Source organism: Panicum virgatum, chromosome 2N (genome assembly GCF_016808335.1).
Source record: "Panicum virgatum strain AP13 chromosome 2N, P.virgatum_v5, whole genome shotgun sequence".
NCBI lineage: Eukaryota > Viridiplantae > Streptophyta > Magnoliopsida > Poales > Poaceae > Panicum > Panicum virgatum.
In genome coordinates this window covers 62,180,418-62,201,140 of record NC_053146.1, presented here as the reverse complement: position 1 = coordinate 62,201,140, position 20,723 = coordinate 62,180,418, and the positions used below count along the sequence as shown (strand labels likewise).

The 20,723-nt window shown below is 45.5% G+C and overlaps 1 protein-coding gene across 2 annotated transcripts; it reads right to left on the bottom strand.

Moving 5' to 3' along the window:
- Positions 1-6,687: 6,687 nt before the first annotated feature.
- LOC120661681 lies at positions 6,688-8,926 on the bottom strand. 2 transcript variants are annotated; one of them, XM_039940593.1, is made up of 3 exons: positions 8,698-8,926; positions 8,530-8,593; positions 6,688-7,110 (listed from the first exon to the last, which is right to left on the bottom strand). In XM_039940593.1, the coding sequence occupies exons 1-3, from the start codon at positions 8,810-8,812 to the stop codon at positions 6,951-6,953; spliced, it is 339 nt and encodes a 112-aa protein (XP_039796527.1). In that variant the 5' UTR covers positions 8,813-8,926; the 3' UTR covers positions 6,688-6,950. The 2 variants fall into 2 exon arrangements, with proteins under 2 accessions (XP_039796527.1, XP_039796528.1); XM_039940594.1 differs by having other exon boundaries at positions 6,688-7,086; positions 8,698-8,924.
- Positions 8,927-20,723: the final 11,797 nt, after the last annotated feature.

Below are 20,723 nucleotides of genomic sequence, written 5' to 3'. Positions count from 1 at the left end.
AGACCCTGTATGGCTATATGTATGCTAAGCATCTTTCAAAAAAAAAATATTGCATGCTAAGCGACCTAACCGAACGTTTAAACTAGTAGATAACGCATAAGCCTACAAGCAAGCAACAAAACATATACAACCAGTCAGTGTGAAGTTAGTTATCACTAGAAAGGCCTGTGGTTTTGTTAGCATTGTAGTTGATGCTAACTTTAGTTGATGTATGTAATATTTTTTTTAACAATTTAGTTAAGATAAATTCGTCGCTTCGTTGTTTTCGTACAGGTGTCATGGTTTGCAGCCCGTTGTTCACTTTGTATATGTTTTGGACATTATATTATCATGACACTATTGTTTAAGTAGTATATTATTTTGGGTATCGAAATGGAGCTACAATATTTGTTGTTGTATTTATTATGGTGAAAGAATGTGTAAAATAATTTTTTGAGGAGTGCGGAGCACAATTAGTCGAAAACTTAATATATTTGTGAAATCATGTTGCAATTAACAAACATGTTATTTTTTTTAAAAAAAATGCGGCCGGAGGGTGAACGGACCCCACCGTTTTTCATTAAGAGGAAGCAACACGGCTTCTCCCGGCCGCGGAAAAATCCCCGAACCTAGCCCATGCCCATGAGGGCCAAGCCTTACGGCGAGCATAGCAAGAGAATTTTTTTTACCCACAGGCGGAAAATCGCCTCAACTGGGATTCGAACTCGCGACCTCGTGGGGACGACCATACCTCAGCTCCTCTAACCAACTAGACTAGAGGAGCTTTGGTATTGTGAAAGTAGCACGAGAAGTCATAAAAAAAAGGGTAAACAACTAATTTATATCTCAGCTAGCGAGCTAGACCCACAGGCCACAGTCCGTTTCAAAAAAAAAAAAGCTAGAACCACAGTGCAGAGATCAGAGCCACAGCCAGTGAACCACAGCCCCCGTCGCCAAGTTTTTTCATGCGGTTGATGATGCCCTGCGTAGGCGCAGGTTCTTGGAGGTTTGGATCTCTTTGCCTAAACGCTTTGAAAAGGCGTAGAGCCGTGGGGGCCCACTGGGCGCTGCCATGCTGACCAAAAAGTCGCCGTACGAAGATTTATGAAATATCAAAGGGGGTAGAGCTACGGTTAACCTGTGTAGTCACTCAGGATCAACGCATTGATTGGGCGCATGAGCAGCGATTATAGTCGCACGAAGCAGTTGTGTACTTGTGTGTTGTGTCATGTGTCTTGTATGGAGAGGTGGTTTAAATTAGTGAACTGCACAGCAGCCCTGCTCGTTTTGACGGTTCGGGGACTCGCCTCCTGGAGATATACATTGGCCTGTTTGGTTTGTTTGTGCTAGGAAGTAGCACAAAGTTTGACCATTAATTACGAGTAAATGAAGACAGCTTACAAAATTAACTTCATAACATCTACACTACTTCGCAAAACGAATCTAATGAGATATTTTGATCGCACGATTAGAGAATGATTACTGTAGCATTAATGTAGCCAATCATCAATTAATTACTGTCATTAGATTCTTCGCGCAAAGTTGCACCCATCTGTGAAAAGTTTTTCCAAATAAACTTTATTTAAAATTTCATGCACGTAAGATTCTTTTTGTAGCGTGAGTAGCACAACGGAAACAAACATGCCATTCTTTTTTTTTTTTGAAAAGGGAACTTTTTTATTAATTTCAAAATGATACGTCAAGGTGATACATCATTTTAAAATTTTCCCGACCTCTGCCGAAAAAACACACAGCCTACAAAAGTCTTACAAAACCGGACAAACTAATGACCGTCAATCCTAAGACTGGACCGCCACCCATGTGCCCGGGCAAAAAAATTCTTGGCCACTGGCTCCAAAAAATGAGACACTGCTACAAGGACGTCCTGTGAGGTAGACGGCTGAAGGATAGCCCACGTGCGTAGCCAGTGTGTTGTAGAGTAGACCACCTACAAAAAAGATGGTTGTTTGTTATAAAAAATCACAGAGTTTCTGCAGCGCCAAACAGACCAACACAAGGCTACCGCGTCCACACGGACTAATTGTTTATACTCTTTAGGTACACCAATCGCTCAATTTCCAAACATACTTGATACATCGCGAGGCTGTGGGAGACCCCATGCCGTAAAAATAGTAGCCATACCAGCCTTGTAAACCGATAGTCAAAAAATAGATGTTGTATCATTTTATTTTCATAACAGAAACAACGCTGTTGATTTCTGTGCCAGTTTCGTTTAGCTAAATTATCTTTTGTTAATACAACTCCACATCTAAGGTACTAGAGAAAAAAATTTATCTTGAGAGGGGTTTTTATTTTCCATAGAACTTTATTTAAGTTGGGAGTATTCTAGTTAATTAGACTAATGTGATTTTACAGAAAAAACACCTGATCGGTCTAACTTCCATCGGAACTCCTCCTCCTCTTGATTTAGTTCAACGGTTGCAAGATGTGAAACAAGGTTGTTCCACGTCACAAGTTTGTTGCCAATGAAGTCTCTACGCCAGGATATATTGGGTATAGGTGTGCTGAGTACATCAGCAACTGTGTCTTGTTTTCTCCGAGTGATATTATAAAGCTGAGGATATTGTTCACGTAGAGATCTGTTTCCTAGCCATACGTCTTCCCAGAATCTTATTTGAGACCCATCTTTGATGGTGAAAGAGCCGAACTTTAGGAAGTCGTTTTTAATTTTCATCAGGCTAGCCTAGAAATGAGAATCACCACTCTTCCATTGAGCTTGGACAATGGGTTTACTCCCTAGATACATATTTTTAATAATCTGTTGCCAAGTACCTTCCGTCGTCAACAGTCGATACAACCATTTGCTTAGCAGCGCTATATTATTTAATTCAAGATTATGTATCCCTAGTCCTCCTTGTTCTTTCTTTTGACATAGGATATCCCACTTTGCTAAGCGATATTTTCTCTTGTGCTCATCGCTTTGCCAAAAGAATCTTGAACAAAAATAGTCCAACTTTTTACAAACACCCTTTGGTATCTCAAAGAAGGGCATCATGTACATGGGTAGGCTGCTAAGGACCGAATTGATTAATGTTAAACGGCCTCTAGTTGAAAGATTTTTCCCTTTCCAACTACTAAAACGTTTTTCAAATCTCTCTTGTACCCTCAGCCAATCATTATTTGATAACCTCCGGTAATGAACCGGGATTCCTAAATACCGTATTGGGAAGGTTCCCGTATTGCATCCAAACAGTTCCATGTACTCATTTTTCATATTCTTAGCTTCCCCAAAGCAATAAATTTCGTTTTTATGGAAGTTTATTTTCAACTCCGACTGCTGTTCAAAGGCACAAAGAATTATCCTCAGATTCTGAGCATACTCCAGGTTGTGTTCCAAAAAGAGGATTATATCGTCAGCATACTGTAAGATAGAGAGACCCCGGCCCCCTCAATTAGATGAGGTACAACTCCTCCCAATTGATTGTCTGCTTTGGCTCTGTTGATAAAAAGTGTGAGCATATCGGCTACTATATTAAATGAAATAGGTGACAGTGGATCGACTTGGTGAAGTCCTTTTCTTGACAAACAGGCCATTCTATCGGGACCTTTCACAAGTACGGGCCTAGAAACTGGAAATTTGCCGTAAACGAGTCGAGGTCTTTCAAATGGAGAAGAAGAAAAAAAAACAGCTGACAAAGCTGAACCAAGGTGCATGTCACATGGGAATTCAGCCCCTTCCTCCTTTAAACGAATGAGCAGCTCGCCTGCCTACTTTTCAAAAAAGAAAAAAAAACAGCCCTGAGCCTGATGGTTATTTACTCCACTGTCACAATCGCTGGTCGCCGGAGAATCAAGCCTTCGATGATGAACAAGTCACTAGCTTTCATCCGTAGGAACGCGGCGGTTTCCACAATTCCACCACAGATAGCTTCTCTCCCGACGCAAACGAAACCGGCGCCGGGCATCCTTGCCGTCGCCGTCCGGGTTCTCGCTCCACAAGCTCGCTACAAGGAGCGCACGACAACGACGAGACGTACGGTGCGTCTCGGATACGCCGGCCGATACGCGATCCCGGGTGTGATCACGCATGGCTGAGCAAACCGTGGAATCTTTTCTCCATGGCTGAGCAAACTTGTCTCAGTTCCCTTCCTTTGTGACGCCATGAGCCTATGATCGATGCCTATCTACGATACATACAGACTGATGAGAAGAGGTAAGGATCGATCGAGATTAATCCATAGACTGTGTAACCTCTGCATGCGTCCGTGAAGTTAAGTATCAGGTTGTATACTCAAACATCAGCTCCAGATAAAACCAATCGACCTTTCAAACGATTGACTTATGTATTTCTGATGATCATTTTGTTACTAGAATGGCTGACAATGACATAATAAGCTTGTCAGAGTAGGTGACTTCCAGGGCTGAGGCAGAATTAGAGAGCCTGTACGGATATGTTGTGCGCCTTGCTACTTCGTTGTTGCGTAAGAATGTGTGGATCTCTCAGGTCGAGGAGGAACATCCCTGGCTCCATTTTTCCTACGGAGTATCAACTAACAAGTTGGGCAACCAACTATCAAAGCCCATTACAACAAGATAACAGTACAGTACATACAACTGACGTAGCCGATGGCACACGGTAGTGGGTTATACAAAACGTGGTGTTTCGTGCAGTTCACTCTACAAATCGACACCATTTGCTGCAAGGGGGCAAGCCGCTCCTATAAGGCTATAATTTTTTTTGAACGACTGCAAAAGAAAAGCCCTTCGGATTCTTAACCGAAAGGGAAAGGTAACAAAAGAAGATTTGTTTCTACCTTTTTCCATCACAACGACGCCATTTAACATTTATCTTTGCATAAAGCTGTCTGCACTTGGAACCATATCAACTCTTTTTGAAAACAGAATATGCCTAATCATTCTTAAAATGACCCAGAGCGCACCAGATCACTTTCCAGGTTGAATAGGCTCAATGGTGAAGCCTTGGCACTACAGGTTTGCCTACGGCTATGCAGCTTGCAGCCTTGCAGGGCTCATAAATTGAAACCAGAACTTTACAATTTACCCTGTACTTGATCACTTCATCCTACGGTCGATGCCAAAGAATGTAACCCAAGAACCGATCAAGCCTTTACAATTGAAACCAGAAAATTCAGAGGTCATGTAAAGAAGTTCACAAGTCATAACAACCTTTGCTGGCCGATCGAAATGCAGATTTTCCGTAAAGATCTCAAGTCACAACAACCTTTGCTGTCTGAAAACTGAAATGCAGAATTTTTCCCATTCTTCCAGAAACACAGTTTTGGTTGCTTTACAAGATTGAATTACATGGGTACAAAAAATTCTGCAAACTATACTAAATGTTTCAATCATACAGAGACTTGGAGACTGAATTCAGATGGACTCTGTGAAACAGATATCACCATACAAAGCACACATTTAGGACATGCAAGGTTATTGCCAACCACAAAGTTAAAATAGTGTCATATAGTTAAATCGGTGAACACTACATGCTCTAGCCTAAAAGGATGCCTACTATCTCCTGCATGATGCCCATCCTCCCCAGACTATATACTGCAAACTTGGGGAGCAAAGTGATCGGCGACAAGGCCCAACACAATACTGGTTCGGCGCTAACTCAACCGGACCGTGTGCGTCTTGAAAACGGACACGGCACACCAACATAACTGGGACTTTGGCCAGTGGCCACGTTTGGTTGCTCATGCTGGCCGCTGGCTGCCCTGCCAAATCGTGGCGTGCCGCGTGGCCCTTGATCAAATAAAAAAAAATTGTGGAGGCCCGGCCAAAATTTGGGGCAGAAATCCGCCAGATCTATTCATCGCGCGCAATTTTCAGCCGGCGCATCGTAGAAGTGCGTGCACTCGCCCTCCCCTGTTCATCTTCTACCTCCAGACAGGGGAGGGGGCGCTGCAGCCAGCGAGCAAGGAGGGGAATGGGGGAATGGGTGGTAGGTGGGCGGAGCGGCCGGGGTGGTGGATGGCGGTGGCGGTCTTATGATCCGATCCTGGGTTGCTGGGGTGGGGCGGCTCCATGGCCGCCGACCATAGAGGAGGGGGTTGGAGGCGGCGGCGGCCAGGCGGTGGCGACGGTTCGGCCGGCGGAGGGCGCGGCGGCGTGGGAGCGCCGCCGGCCGGGCGGAGCCGGATAGTCGATGGGCGGTGCTGGTAGCGGGGGCGAGGAGAAGGCGGCGATGTGCGACGGCGAGCTAGGTTAGGAACGGTGGCGGCGGAGGCACCGCCAGAGCCGGAGATGGGGGAGCAAGGCGGGGCGGAGCATGGCGGCCCCTTCTGTGATGGAAAGAATTCCCATCGCAGGTGCCGAGAATAGAAGCCCCCAGAAATCGGCCGCGGGTCTGAAAAAATGAATTGCAAGGGCCGTTGCCATCGAAATGGTGGGCTTGCCCATGATCCGCGGCCAATAGTTGGCCTGGCCCACTCAAGGTTCTCATCCAAACACGCTCTCCGGGACTTCGAAAGGAAGCAGAAGAAGAATTGTTTCCATCTTCCATCACAGCAACGCCATTTATCTCCGTAAAGCTGTTGCGCTTGGAACCATATCAACTCCTTTTGCAAACAGAATATGCTACATCAAGAATATGGTTAACCATTCTTCCCTGAAATAATTCAGTGTGCAGCAAAGCACTTTCCAACCTCATAATTGGCTCAATGGGGAAGCCTAGGCTGTAGGCGCAGGTTTGCCTACGGCACAAAAATAGCTCAACAGCCCGGCTTCGTCAAATGACATTCGATATCAAAGAATGCAACACAAGAACTATCAAACCTGATAAGGTACTGTCGCCAGGGGCATGGCACATACAGTTCCAGAGGTTATGTAAAGAAGCTCACAGCATAACAACCTTTGCGGGCTAAAGATTGAAATGCATATTTTTGCCTTCCCGAAACACAGTTTTGATTGCTCTACAAGATAGAATTACAAGGGTACACAAAATTCTGCAACTACTAAATCTTTCAATCATACAGAGACTTGGCAGACTAAATCCTTGTCTTCTTGCGTTTTGCCTTCTGCATCTTCTCCTCGCACTGTTCATTCTTTGACACAGCCCGGGCAATTGCTTTCATTTTCCTCGCGTTCTGTGACCTTTTCATCTGTACTCCTTTTTTTATTTTCCTGGTCAATGAGACACACAACATACTGAGCATACCACATACGTGTATAGCCCGCAACAGTGCAAGTTTCAGCGAAGACTGCAGACCATACCAGAGATGTAAAGGATGAGTTAACATTCATTTATATGGAAATTATCACGAGTTCACTTTTAGTATCATGATTAAACTCCAAAAGGCAGTTTCAGAAGGGACTCGGGGAACAAAGACAATCCAAATAAACTTCAGTAATCCACTCTCAACAGTCTAACATATAACAGATAGGAGATATCAAATGAGATGAACACATTTGGGCAGTTACCTACAGTTGGGAGGTGCTTGAACACAACCTTAATCATTTTATTGTAGAAAATTTTGTTGGCCCTCAGGAGTGTACTAGTAAAATATGTGCTGATTAGGTTGAAACAGATGTAAGTTAACATAACTTTGGTTGATTAAATCTTGTCAGCAACTACGCACTTCCATACTACAAACTGAATTGCATAGGTTCATCAGTTCATGAGACACGGACAAGAAGTATCTGGTAGAGTGAGCTGGTCACTAGTCCCGTTTGCTTGACGGATATAGGCTATTTGACCAAATGAAAATGGGTGAAACCGTGAAAAGAAGCAGAAGTGGACATATGTGCAAAGTTGATTGTGGTTAAGGCCATTAGGGCTGAGCCTCCTTAACCAATGTCAATTCCACCTATTCTGGAGTTGTTTACTTTATGCCAAGTTGACTTTTCACATCAATGATACTTATCTATTTAATCAATTTACCAAAGAAATGGAATCCACACGCCATGTGACTCAAATAACTTAAAAAGATTTTCTATAGATGCCTGTGATGGTGCCAACAACCAAAGCAGATAAATGGTGCATTACATTAATGAATGGTGCACATTATACTGATACAATTCATAAGGTCAGAGGTCAGAAATTTTGAGCAAAGTTGGAGCAATAAGTTTAAAAAATCCAAAAGCTCCACACTCCAGACACATTATCACATCCAGCAATTTCCAAGTCAACAAGGACAGCATGTATATAGCACATATAAATTGTTAAATAAATTACAGGAATCTCCTGGGCATCGACACATTGAGAAACTAAACATGGACAATGTCATAGGATACATTTAATTGATGAGGTAGTTATTGCATGTCTCACTTGAGACACTTCATTGCATCCATAACACACATATATATAGACGTCATTGCAAGAACAGTAAGATAAACTCTTATGGAACCCATCATGAGATCAAATTAAAATGATTTCCCTACTTACCCAAGCAAACAAGCTAGCACAAAACAACGATCTCATCCCACAACAACGACGCATTAATGCTAGTGTTAGATTAAATTATTACGGAGAGGATTGCCGCAATAAACCGAAAAATTAGACTGACACAACGAAACCCTGAAAAATTTGAAAAAGAAAACAGCAATTGATGCGCTTCATGTCCTTACTTGTTGATGGAACCGAGCACCGTCGATGTCGACGATGGCTGCTTCCCCTCGGACGTATCCATGGCTGCACAGCAATGAGAAACAAACATGAAACAAGTGACTCTTTCATCAGAAAACAAATAAACCACTGAAACCTCCTAAAAGAAAACCTGAAAGGGGGAAACTTACGTTCCGGAGCTTCCGCGGGTGTGGAGGCGACTGGGCCACCCTCGGAGGTGTCCATGGCGGCGACGCCGCCGCCGCCCTTCTTGGCCTTGTTCTTCTTGTTCCGGTTCTTCGCCATGGCTGCGCCGCCTGCGCGCCCTTCTCTTCTTCGGCGCTGCTAGGGTTTCGCGGGATTCGGTGTTCCGTCTCGGAGGAAACCTGGGGGAGTGACAACCACCGCAGGTTGCGATAAAGAGACGTGCAGCCCATCGTATGATGAAGCCTGCTGGTTAAGGCCTGTTGGGCCAATAGTATCCGTAATGTTGCTGCATTTCATGCTGGGCTGGGCTTTTTCAGAAGTCAGGTGGTGGATACACTGTTGTGCTTGTTGCTGCATTTCATGCTTGGCCGCTTGGGTCAAACCCCAGCTAACTGCGCCCAAGCGTTTGCTTTCATTTTCGTTTCTTTTTCAAGAGCGTGTTTCAAATACCGCTAGGAAAAAAAAAGCGTGTTTCAGAGTTATTGGTGCAAGGACCTTCTTCTCCTAGAATTGCACATTTTCAAGAAGCCAAGTTAGACGAACACAAAGGGGACACAGCCACAGCGTGGTGCCGAAACGTGGTTGCCATGTACTTATCAACTCAGATTTGGTGAGGCCTTAGACCGCACGCGAAGTTTAGGCTCAGGAAGAAAGTGGTTTTGCCGCCACTTGGCACGCTACGCGATTTGTGACTAGAAACATGAAAAAGAATTGACAGTTGGTGCTGTCAATTATTGTCAGTTCTTGGATCTCATGTTTCCAGATCAGATCTCCACAGACCACAGCATGGCGACCGTTTACTCCTCAAAGTTTCGTTTCTTGGGTGCGTACGTGCATCCACTTGGCCGGAGATGAAAGAGACAGTCGTCCAGGAACATCTGACAGATTCAGCAATCCATGCACCGGACCCTCCTGGAGTGAAGTCAAACGTCCTGGCTGCCCGGCCGCCACGTCCGAGCTCGAGCGCGCGTCACAACGATTGAATAAAACGAACCTGAAATTTCAGCGCTCCAGACGGCGCGGCGCTGATCGATCGTCAAAGCATCACCAGGGGGGAAGATGCAACGAATTAAAGACGCATCCGTCGGCGACGAAATCCTACTGCGGATCTGACGACTTGACGAATCCAGGCCATGTATCCCGATCAAGCCCCTCCGCCATCACCCTCTGCGCCGGCGGAAACCGCAACCACGGCGGCGTGGGGCTCGATCGTCAACCCGGGAGCTCCAGCTCCAATCCAGTGCGTGCGCCCACTTGGTGCGATCCGGTGCGGCCATCCCGGGAGCCATCGGTCGCCCATGAATTCTGAACTCACCGCCGCGCGCGTCTGTCCTTTTCTTCTCTCTGGCCCAGCCAGTCGCAGTGCGCCGCTGCTCTGCTCTGCTCGGCCACCAAACGGCGGAGCAGCGCCGGCCCGCCGTCTCTTTCGCAGGGACTGGGACTGCCGCCGTGGCGCGTCGCGATTGGCCGGGTTCACGAAACCTGCCTGCAGCGGGTGCAGTGCAGGCGCGGGGGTGATGAAGAGATGGCACGCAACGTGGTGCGCTTTCCGGGGCGGCGCCACGCGCCGGCCGCCGGCCGGCCACGACAAGCGAAAACGGCGAAGCGAAGCATGCGCCCGGCCGGCCCGTGCCGGCGGCCGGAGGCGGCCACGCAGAAAAAACCGCGGCGGCAGGGCGCGTGATGGAAATGCATCGGCCCCGTCGTTTCCTTTTCGCTCTGTCTGGATAAGTGTCCGCCGTCGCTTTCGTTGGGGGCGTACTACTACTAGGATAGTGGGCGCGCTACGCCGCGCCAGCAATAGGTAACGCGCCAGTACAATGGCGAAGTAGCTGTTTTTTTTAATGTCGGCTTCTACCTTTAGCAGCGAATCAAACATGCAGCGGTATATATAGTGGAAATCGCAATCAGTGGAAGAGTTAAAGACTTAAAGTAGGTCGTACTGTCATGCCAATCCAGACACGTGCAATATACATTTTACATATGGGAGAACAATTGTCATCGGACAATTGTAGTGAGGCTGTGAGGCACAAATTTGGACATTTGGTGATGCAGTTGCCGTTTGGTCTGATGGAGAAAGGATGGCAAGTTCCATTACATAGCAAGACTTGACACATTAATTTACATATAGCTTCAGTAAGTAAGATTTGTTCCGATAACTTAGTTAGTAAAAATGACATAATCCCGTCAGGTGGTCTTACCCCGTTTAGATCACCTAGAACTAAAGTTCAGTCCGGAGTAACTTTAGGTGACTAAACATTAGGTAACTAAACTTTAGTCTATGCTTATTTGGATCCATGCACTAAATTTTAGGTGGAAAACCATCTAAAACACACAAAAAAAAGGTGAAACTAAACTTTACTCCGAATTAGATGGGTTCTATGGGCTAATAGGCTAAAAAGTTTTGTTGGGATGAAACTGATCTTTAGTCCATCTGTTTGGGTCAACTAATGGACTAAATTTTAGGTCTAAGTTTTAATTTAGTTCATAGATCCAAACAGGACCAAGCCATTGCAGAAACCACATGTCTGCAATTAGATCTGGATAGTCTTTAGCTATATAGTTAGTTTTTAGGACCAAAGAAAAAAAAAAGACATTTGAGCTGGCTGCAGTTTGGAAGTCGCAATATTTTGTGGTGGCCTTGGGCCGCACCATGCTGGATTAGCTAGTCCTTCGACACCCCTAATAATGCAGAAAAGAAAGTCTCAAAGCAGATAGAGATTTGCGGGGTATCATTAGCAGCCTCAAGAAGTTCAGGATTGGCACACCATCAGCGCTGTATAGATCATCTCAGTCTCAATAATATTTTTGCATAGACGTGGAATCAAGAACAGGCATGACAAATCCATTACATTTGTGCTCAAGTACATGTACCTCTAAGATTAATATATGGACCTAGCACAGTTCTTGAGGCAAACTAAGATATAAATTAATGTGGTAACACTAGCAAAACTTGAACTTGATCAACATGTATTATTTAGAATAATATATTTAATCCATATGTGGTTTGGATGCATGGGGAAGGATAGAATTTTGCCTCCTTGTAATAATGCCTTCCTCTCACCAATCCCTCGCAGGCATACAACACGCTGAAGATACAACAATGGCAAAAGAGAATGCTCATGGAAAGAAAAGAAAATCCGCCTTTAACAGAGTTGTAAGAGCGCAAGGTTTTGAAACAATTCTTCCAATTTTTTTTTGCAGTGCCATTCAGCAAAAATAGCCAGACTGTTATCAGCTGCAAAAGCTGAAGCGAATTAAGTTATGAACATAAACCGTTATAATATACAATGAAAAAGAAGGTGCAATGAATTTGTTAGCTTGAACGGGCATTTCATAAAATAGCTAAAGTGCAAGCGCTAGCAGCAGACAAAGGTTACCTCTGACCTGGCAAGAGTGGCCATCTATGGGCTACGGGTGCAAGCATGGAGAAGGAAGCAGGGCAGCGGCAACCTGCAACTTCATGCTAGCACGACAACGACCTCGATGGCGGCCCAACGGATGTCGTTTGGCGTGGTGACCATCGCCACGTCTAGACAGAACGCGTGTTTGTCCTCGTACGTGGCCTGGCAAGCTTGGGGGGTTGACACGGAAGAAGCGCCGGCGGGCGCATATAGGAGAGCATCCCCACGGTCGCACTAGTAAGCGAGAGGAGGCGGTGCAGCTAGAGCTGGGCGATGGCTCGCGGACGCGCTGGAACTGGCTGATTCCTCACCAGCGAGCTTCGGAATGCCACCATTTGGGAAGCTATTACAGGTGCCTTTTGCCCATGCACGAATAGGCGCACCGGCCGGTAAACTGGACTGGCTGCAACCGCATTGCCGAGAGAAGCGCGCACAAGGAGTTGGTGGCGGCCGGCGGATGTTTCGAGTGTGGGCACAGGGCAAGCACTGAGCAGCGCTCGATTTTTTTGGGAGTGAAGGACGACAGCTGTCGTTGTGTCCATTTCCCACCGCGTCAGGCACACGCATCAAGGATGAACTCCTGGGCAATGTCACACCGCTTGAAAAAAAATGCAAAATTGGCGCGAGGCATAATTCAAATTTAAATTCAAAAAACGAAAAATTCCCAAAAAAATTCATAAAAATACTTCAAGTTGCGATGAATCTAATGGTATCAAATTTTCTCAAAAATTCGTTCATTTAGTATAGTTTGCGGGGATTTAAAGTTAAATCAAAAAAGAAAAAGAAAAAAAATAGGCCGGCCCATTAAGGCCCACCAGTTAAACCGGCCGGTAAACCGGTTGCACGGGAGCTTTTGAATTTAGATTTGAATTCAAACCGGTCAAACCGACCGGTAAACCGGTCAAACCGGTCGGAACCGGTTGCACGGGAGCTGTTGAATTTATTTGAATTTGGATTTGAATTCCACCGGTTCCGACCGATAACCGGTCCAACCAGTCCAGTAAACCGAAACCGGAGCCCGGCGGTTACCGGATACCGGTCGGGAAAAAAAACCCTAGGCATAACATGCCAGGTGCCGGGCATCCGTTCGTGAACAGTAGCATAGGCCTCCACCTGACTGGAAAACTTCTAGTGATATAGATCTACATATACATATACGGCCGCACTCTCTGCCACAAAGCCATGGCACGTACGAGTGGAGGAGATATTTTTTTTTGCTTAGCACGCATAACCAGGATGATCGACTTCACCAGTTCACCTGGATAGAAAACCTAAACGAGTAGGGAGAGAAATGTAACAATTCTCCATAGTCCGTATGCCGCGTCCAGGTTTAATGTAGACAGCAAGTAAAGTATTTAAGATGTTAGCTGTCCTTAAGGAGAGTGAACACAATATCATCATAAAAAAAGGAAAAAGTTCACTTTACATCCTTGAACTACCATAATAATCTAATTTTCAACATTTAACTACAACATCGGATGACAAAAAACATCCAACTGTTGAAACTGGGGAAATTTGGCCCTTTAGGTGATTTTGAAGGTGGTTTTCTATTTTGTGAGAATTAAAAATATTCAAATTTAAACTAAAAAATTCATAAGTAAATCATAAAAATACGAGATGGGTATCAAAAGTTTTCTATAAATGTAACCTATCTCTATTAGTATGATACTTTTTAGTTTTACAGATCCAATTTTTTATTTTCATAATATTTGATTGCTTGTAGTATATCTATTGTTTTTAAATAACTAAGATACAAATAGAGCAATAATAGATAATTTACATTTTTAGTAAAAAATTGGTACTAGTTTCATATTTTTCTGATTTAAAATAAATTAGTTTTAACTTTTAAAACTAATTAGAATTTTTATATAAAACCACTTTGGAAACCACCCCAGCGGCTAAATTTGTCTGGTTTCGACAGTTGGATGGTCTATGTTATCCGGTTTTATAGTTGAAGGTTGGAAATCGGATTTCTGCGATAGTTTGAGGATGTAATTTAGATTTCTCCTTAAAAAAAAATTGTCCACTAGGAGATGTTCCTTTTGTTTGAGACTAAAAAGATCTGTTACAAACCATGAAACCTGCATTTATAGCTTTGGCAATGTTTTGAATTTTTTTTCTTCTAAGGGAACATTAAGAGCTTGGGTGAAAAGACCATTTGTCTCTACGTTTTGTGTTTGTTGGTATATCACGTGTGTTTTACTCAATCTCCTGCTCGACCAACGTACACCACGCACATTCAGTCGTACTGCAAAAGCATAGCCAAATAGTCGATGATAACGATATTCTACGGAAATGCAGAATTGAATTCATAGCGGTGTTTAATTGTCTACAATCAAGTTAGCCAGCCAATCCAGGTTCATTCCAACACGGATGCCGTTTTGGTGAGTTGTTTTGGCTGTCAAATACATGCATGTACTACCTTTTTGTTTCTGCAGTGCCTGGTAACAATTCCATGCATGGTAAATGCTCCAGCTGATTGCTGCTAGCGCATTAAATAAACTAAAACGTCATTTACCAGCTGGATCATATGTTTCCGAAAGAACCACGTACATACCTGCATCTCAATCAACTGGAATCAAGGTAGAATGGAAAACAAAAGGCTAGCTTTAGATCAAGGAAAAATGACCAAATAAAGCAATGCAAGCAGTGAAACTTTCTATCATGCTATGATAGCCATAGCAGCATCTCTCCAGTAGTTGATAGCAGCAGCAGCAGAACCGTACGTGAAAGTGGGGTTGGCCAGTTGGGACTTGGGAGTACAAGTAACAGATACGCGTGGTCCCTGAAAATAACATGGCCCCTATTGAATGGAAAAGGATTACGGACTCCGGAGTGCACCGGATGCTGCTGCGGGCAATGGTTGGTTGGTTGGCTGTCCCCCTGCCCTGCCCTCGCCGTAGCCCCCGGCCTCTTCTCCTCATCCCGGTGCGCCCTCACTTGCAAGCAAGGCCTGCAATGATGCCGCGTCCCCCTTATGATCCTGACCCAGCTTTGCCACACCTAATCATGCATGCATCTCACCAACACGGCAACCGCGAGCTCACTCACTGTCATTGCATCTAAGGATGGATATGCATCGCTGAATATCTGAATTATTCGTATTCGTATCCGCTTAAAACGTCAATGTGGATATTTGTATTCGTATTCAAATTTAATATGAATGCCATATGGATATATCCGAATCTGAATTTTAGAATTTTTCTCTATCCGATTTCATATTCGTATCCGAGGAATATCCGTATCCGCAAAGAAAAAGTAACTACTGAAACAATCTTAAACTTATCTCTATACCTAATTACTTAATGACATACACTATTTAAATTATTTAGAAAGCTAGATGACCAATAATATATTTATTTAAATTAGTAATGATATACAAAATAAACTTTAACTATTTAATATATTTATTTAATGACAAAATTATTTTATATGAGTCAAATTATTTATTTATTTAATGCTGAAATAGTTTTTATATATATTAATTATTAATTATTTAAATATTTCTTTATTTACATTTAAAAATAGTATTATATATTAATATAAAAGCTATACATAGATAATTATATTCTAGCTATACATATATATTATATTTTTTATTAGCTATCTTCTAATCCTTTACTCCCTACTTGTATAATGATTCTGACCTATTATAAAACTAGGTGTCTGGCCCGCGCTTTTGCGTGGCTAGTATTGAAAATTCAAAAATTTGCATGTCGTTGTATCCTTAATAATTTAAAAATTATACTATTTATTACTATACATCACCATATTCATTGTCGTAAATTATGTCTTATTGTTTGTTTAAACAATTCAAATATGATCTACCTATAATACCAATTTGATTTGTTGAGATTTAATAATACTATGCATATAATTATTCTTATTTTCTTTTTATTTGATTGATTATTGTTAGCTTTAGTTTTTATTAATAGTATGTTTGTACTGATACATAACTAAATGGTATTTTATATTTAATTTTTCATAATGGTATTGGTGGATAATTTTTAATTAGGCACACGGGTATTTTAGACTAATTTTTATTGTAATGGCAGTGGTGGGTAATTTTTTTTCTATTTTTCTCCGATTAACGTGAGAAATTCTAGGCCTTGAGAGCGAACGTGAAGGATCCATTTGTTAACCAAAAAATAAGATAATAGATTGTTGACAAATTAAATTGATACTCATGATAGCGCTATGTTACAGATCGAGAAGGTATTCGGATTCGAATTCGGATTCGAATGTACTATCTGTTTTGTATTCTATCCGATAAGATCCGTATTCGCATTCGTATCTAAGTTAAAATGTGATAAAAGATGACATCCGGATCTGATTTCATCCGTATCCGATCCGAATCCATTCTTAATTACATCGCTCGCACGAGTGAACAGCTCGTCACCCTCGGCTCAGATTCCCTCTCGAGCTCCATCATGGCTGGGGGTCGTGGGGTGTCCGCCATGCATTATCTATGATCCGTTGATGATTAAGCTAGAATGTTAGGCACCGATTCTCTGCTTGGTGAATGGTGATGGCCGGCGATCCTGTGTTTTAAAACGGTCTGGAGGTCTGCGTCTAGGTCTAGTGCGTGGTAAAGCTTGCGAAAGGCTTCGCCGATCCGGAGGAGCACCGAGTCCTGAGGAATGAATGATGATGCCACCAACCGTTGGGCCATCATGCGTGACCGGGCGAGGAGTTTGACACTTGATGTGTCAACTGATTTGGATTATCGGAGGCTCGGCTTGGACCACCCTAACCCTATCCGACTATCCGTGGTGGGCGCGTTGCCAGGACCAATGCTTGGTGGAGGTTGCATACTCCCTCCGTATTTCTTTACTTGTCGTTAGGACAAAAAAAATTAGTTCATTTTAGTGTAAATTTGTTGTCTGAAACGACAACTAAAAGGATACGGAGGGAGTACACATCTGCAGCAAGAGCTCCGTCGAAGCAGTCACCAGCACTCCATGCGATGATGTAGGCCGTGTTTAGATCCAAAATCTCAAAATCTAAAAATTTGTAAATCATTGCATGGTGTAATAAATATAGTTGAAAAATAAATCGTATTACACAAATAAACTGTAAATCGCGAGACGAATCTAATGAGCCTAATTAGGTCGTGATTAGATACTAAATTGCTACAATAAATCTACAGTAAACATATGCTAATGATGGATTAATTAGGCTCATTAGATTCGTCTCGTAGTTTACAGACGAGATCTATAATTAGTTTTGTGATTAGTCTATATTTAATACTTCAAATGTTGAAAGATTCCCTTCCAAAAATCCAAAATAGAGGAACTAAACAGACCCGTACTCTAACCGTGTGTGCTGGGTTCGACCTGGTTGGGTTCGACCCGTTTTTAGGGTGTTCGAATGGGGGTTGGGGAGGGTTGGAGCCAACCTGAGAGGAATATACCATGCAGATGCGGGTTGAGTTGGACTCCCGAAATTTGGCGGACGGAGCGGCTCCCTTCGGGTTGAGCGCGCGCGTGTGATTCCTGTCTGCTTCCCGTCACCCCTGCCTTTCCATTTCTTCCTCCCACTCTCTCTCTCAGACCGCACCCCATCCATCGTTCGGAAAAAAACACCGCACCGATACTCCTCTCCAGACCGCCGCCGCCCGATCGCCTCCACAGCCGCCCGGACCTCCACCGCCGCCGCCTGCCAGGCCCGCGCCGCGCCTCCACGGGCTCGCGCTGCCGGCCGCGTCTAGGGCCACGCCCCGCCAGGGCGCCTCCCTCTGCAAGCTGTTGCTCCCTCCGCAAGCTATTGCTCCCACCGGCCAAGATCTGCTCAGTCGTTTAAGGTAAATTCATCCCCCCTTCCTTCATGTGTGTATATGGCAGATTGATGCTGGATTGATGGTTGATTTGAAGAATCTTGTGTTAGTACATGGAAACCATACATGGTATTTTTGCTAGGTCATTTGTAGTCACAATTTTATTCTGTTGTATGTAGATGGATAAGAGGCTCAAGGCATTTGTTTTTGCTGCTGCCGCACATTGGTTGTTGTGTGTGATGGCAATTGTTGCTCGGTCTAGGAAAAGAAAACGAGTTGAAAGAAGGGAATGAATTACTTATGCACCAATATATGAATTGATGCATCGTGCAAGCATATTGCATGCTACTGTATATGATGTGCCTATGGATATGGCCTAAGACTTCTATTTCTAATGTGGCTGTTAAATTATTGTGTGTGTTGTTCCTTGATGCATGGTGCAAGCATATCAAATATTACTATGTGTTGATGAAGTGACTGTTAAATTATTGTGTCGCTGTTAAATTGCTGATGAAATTGAGAGGGGTAACCTCACCAATGGACTGCAAAGGTGATAACATTCAGGTTTCATTCCAATCCATCCATCCAAACAAGTGACGGGTTGGCTCCAACCCCATACAGTCCTCGAACCAAACAAGAAACTGGGACAAACCCAACCCAACAACCAAACAAAACAAGAGTTGGAGCCATCCCCAAAATGAGGGTTGGAAACAACCCAGCCCACACAACCCATACCAAACACACGGTAAGAGACTAGTACGACTCTACGTAGCAGATTGCCTGCCCGGGACAGAGACCTTCACCGCCGGGGCCTTTTCTTTTGGGCGCCCGCCCGACGACCCCTGCCTCGAGATCTGCAGCCGAAGACCGCGGGTCATGCATGATGGCATTGGCAAACGGGGCCCGGCATTGGCCGAGACAGACAGCGGTCAGGAGATCCGCGCTCGTGTGTTCCCCGTCGGCGAGCAGCCAATCGAAAGCAAGCCTGAAGCCGCCGCGAGTGCCCCTGGGCATCGGACTGGGCAAATATAACCGAGAACCGAGGACCGAACCGAACTAACCGAGAACCGAAACCGAAAGAACCGGAACCGAGAATTTCGGTTCCATGTTCGGTTCCTGATTCTCAGGAACCGAAATTTTCGGTTCGGTTCGGTTCTTAGACTCGGTTACCCGAAGAACCGAGCCCATATGCAAATTAATCCACGAAGCCCAAACTGACGGCCCATTTAACCCTAGCCCACCTCCCCTCCCTACCCGGCCACCCCACCCACGCAGCTCTCTCCTCTCTGCCTCTCTCCCCTCCCAGTCTCAGCGCCCGGCCGCCCCCTTCCCATTCCCCACCGCGCCGCCCGGCCCCCTCCCTGGCTACCCACCCCGCCGCCCCGCTGCCCCTCTCCACCCCGCGCGCGCGTGCGCCCCTCGCCCTCACCGCCGGCTAGCTCGCCAGCTCCGGCCGCCCCCGGGCCCCATCGCTGCCCCCGACCCCCACCGCCGGCCGGCCATGGCTTTTGTGCCATAACCCCAGGCAATAGGACGCGGAGCAGAGCGCCGCAGTGAGGAGGAGGGCCAGGAGGTCGACACGCCCCCTGTCGCCACGCCCGAGAGGCGAGCCGTCGGTCGCCATGGCCAGCCGCTGGCGAGGGGAGGATGGGAGACGAGGTGGCCATGGTTGCCCCTCTCCACCCTCAGCGGCCGCGCCCAGCTCCCGGCGTCCGGCGGCGGCGAGGCTCTCCTCTGCAGGCTCGGCGGCGGCGGCGGGACCGCCAGGCTAGGCGCGCGGCGGTGGTGGTCGCCGGCACTGCAGATCCAGAATTTTTTTTCTCTTTCTTCTCCTTCTCAATCGAGCAGCGGGTGGAAGCGGAAGGCGCACGGGGCTCTCCTCCTGGATGGTCTCCATCGACGCGGCGCGCGATGGCGCCTTCCTCCGCCCCTTCCCCGCGCGGCGGCTGCGCCTGCGCCGCGCGCCGCTCCCGCCGCCCGACCGGCCGGCGGCGTCGCCCGACCGCGGCGTGTGGGCTCCCCACGCACGCGCTGGGCCGCGACACGCACGCCCCCATCCCCCCACCTCCGCGACGCGCTGGGCACGAGATCGGCGCCACGGGCGGGGTGGGGTGGGCGGTGGCGGTGTGCCCGCGCGGCGGCGGGCGGTTACTGCGCGGGAGGAGGATCTCTCCGAGAGGAGAGGGGGAGGGACGTGGTGGGGCCGCACCTTCTCATCGTGTGTGAGACTATTTTGAGATTGCTTCGGTTAGTTCGGTTAGTACCGGAACCGAACCGAACTAACCGAAACCGAAATTGCTCGGTTCTTGATCCTAGAAAGAACCGATCGGTTCCTATTTTTGAGGAACCGAACTTCTCTGAAAACCGAAGAACCGAACCGATCGGTTCGGTTAGAACCGAATGCCCAGCCCGACCTGGGCATGCCCTGCACGCACCCGCAACGCCACGCACGCCCATCAATTCTATGACCGTGTTTAGATGAAAAACCAAAATTCCAAAAAAAAATTCCGGCACCTGCATGGAGACTTAAATCTAGACGAAATAAAAAACGCATTGCGACTACTGTCTGTAAATGGCGAGACGAATCTAATGAACCTAACTAGCTGTAATTAGATGCTAAATCGTTACAGTAATGCTACAGTAAATAACCTCTAATGACGGATTAATTAGGCTCATTAGATTCGTCTCGCGATTTACAGACGAGTTCTGTAATTATTTTTGTGATTAGTCTATGTTTAGTATTTCAAATGTAAAAAAATACATTTTCAAAAATTTTACATCGTGCAACCAAACGGGCCCTCTTCTGCTGCCCGAGGGACGGAGGGAGTGT

Excerpts from the sequence above, each read along its gene's own strand:
- LOC120661681 (XM_039940593.1), bottom strand. The coding sequence starts at position 8,812 with ATGGCGAAGAACCGGAACAAGAAGAACAAGGCCAAGAAGGGCGGCGGC. Across the intron at positions 8,594-8,697 it reads ACCCGCGGAAGCTCCGGAAC|CCATGGATACGTCCGAGGGG; the intron begins GTAAGTTTCCCC and ends ATTGCTGTGCAG. Across the intron at positions 7,111-8,529 it reads GTGCTCGGTTCCATCAACAA|TATGTTGTGTGTCTCATTGA; the intron begins GTAAGGACATGA and ends TGGTATGCTCAG.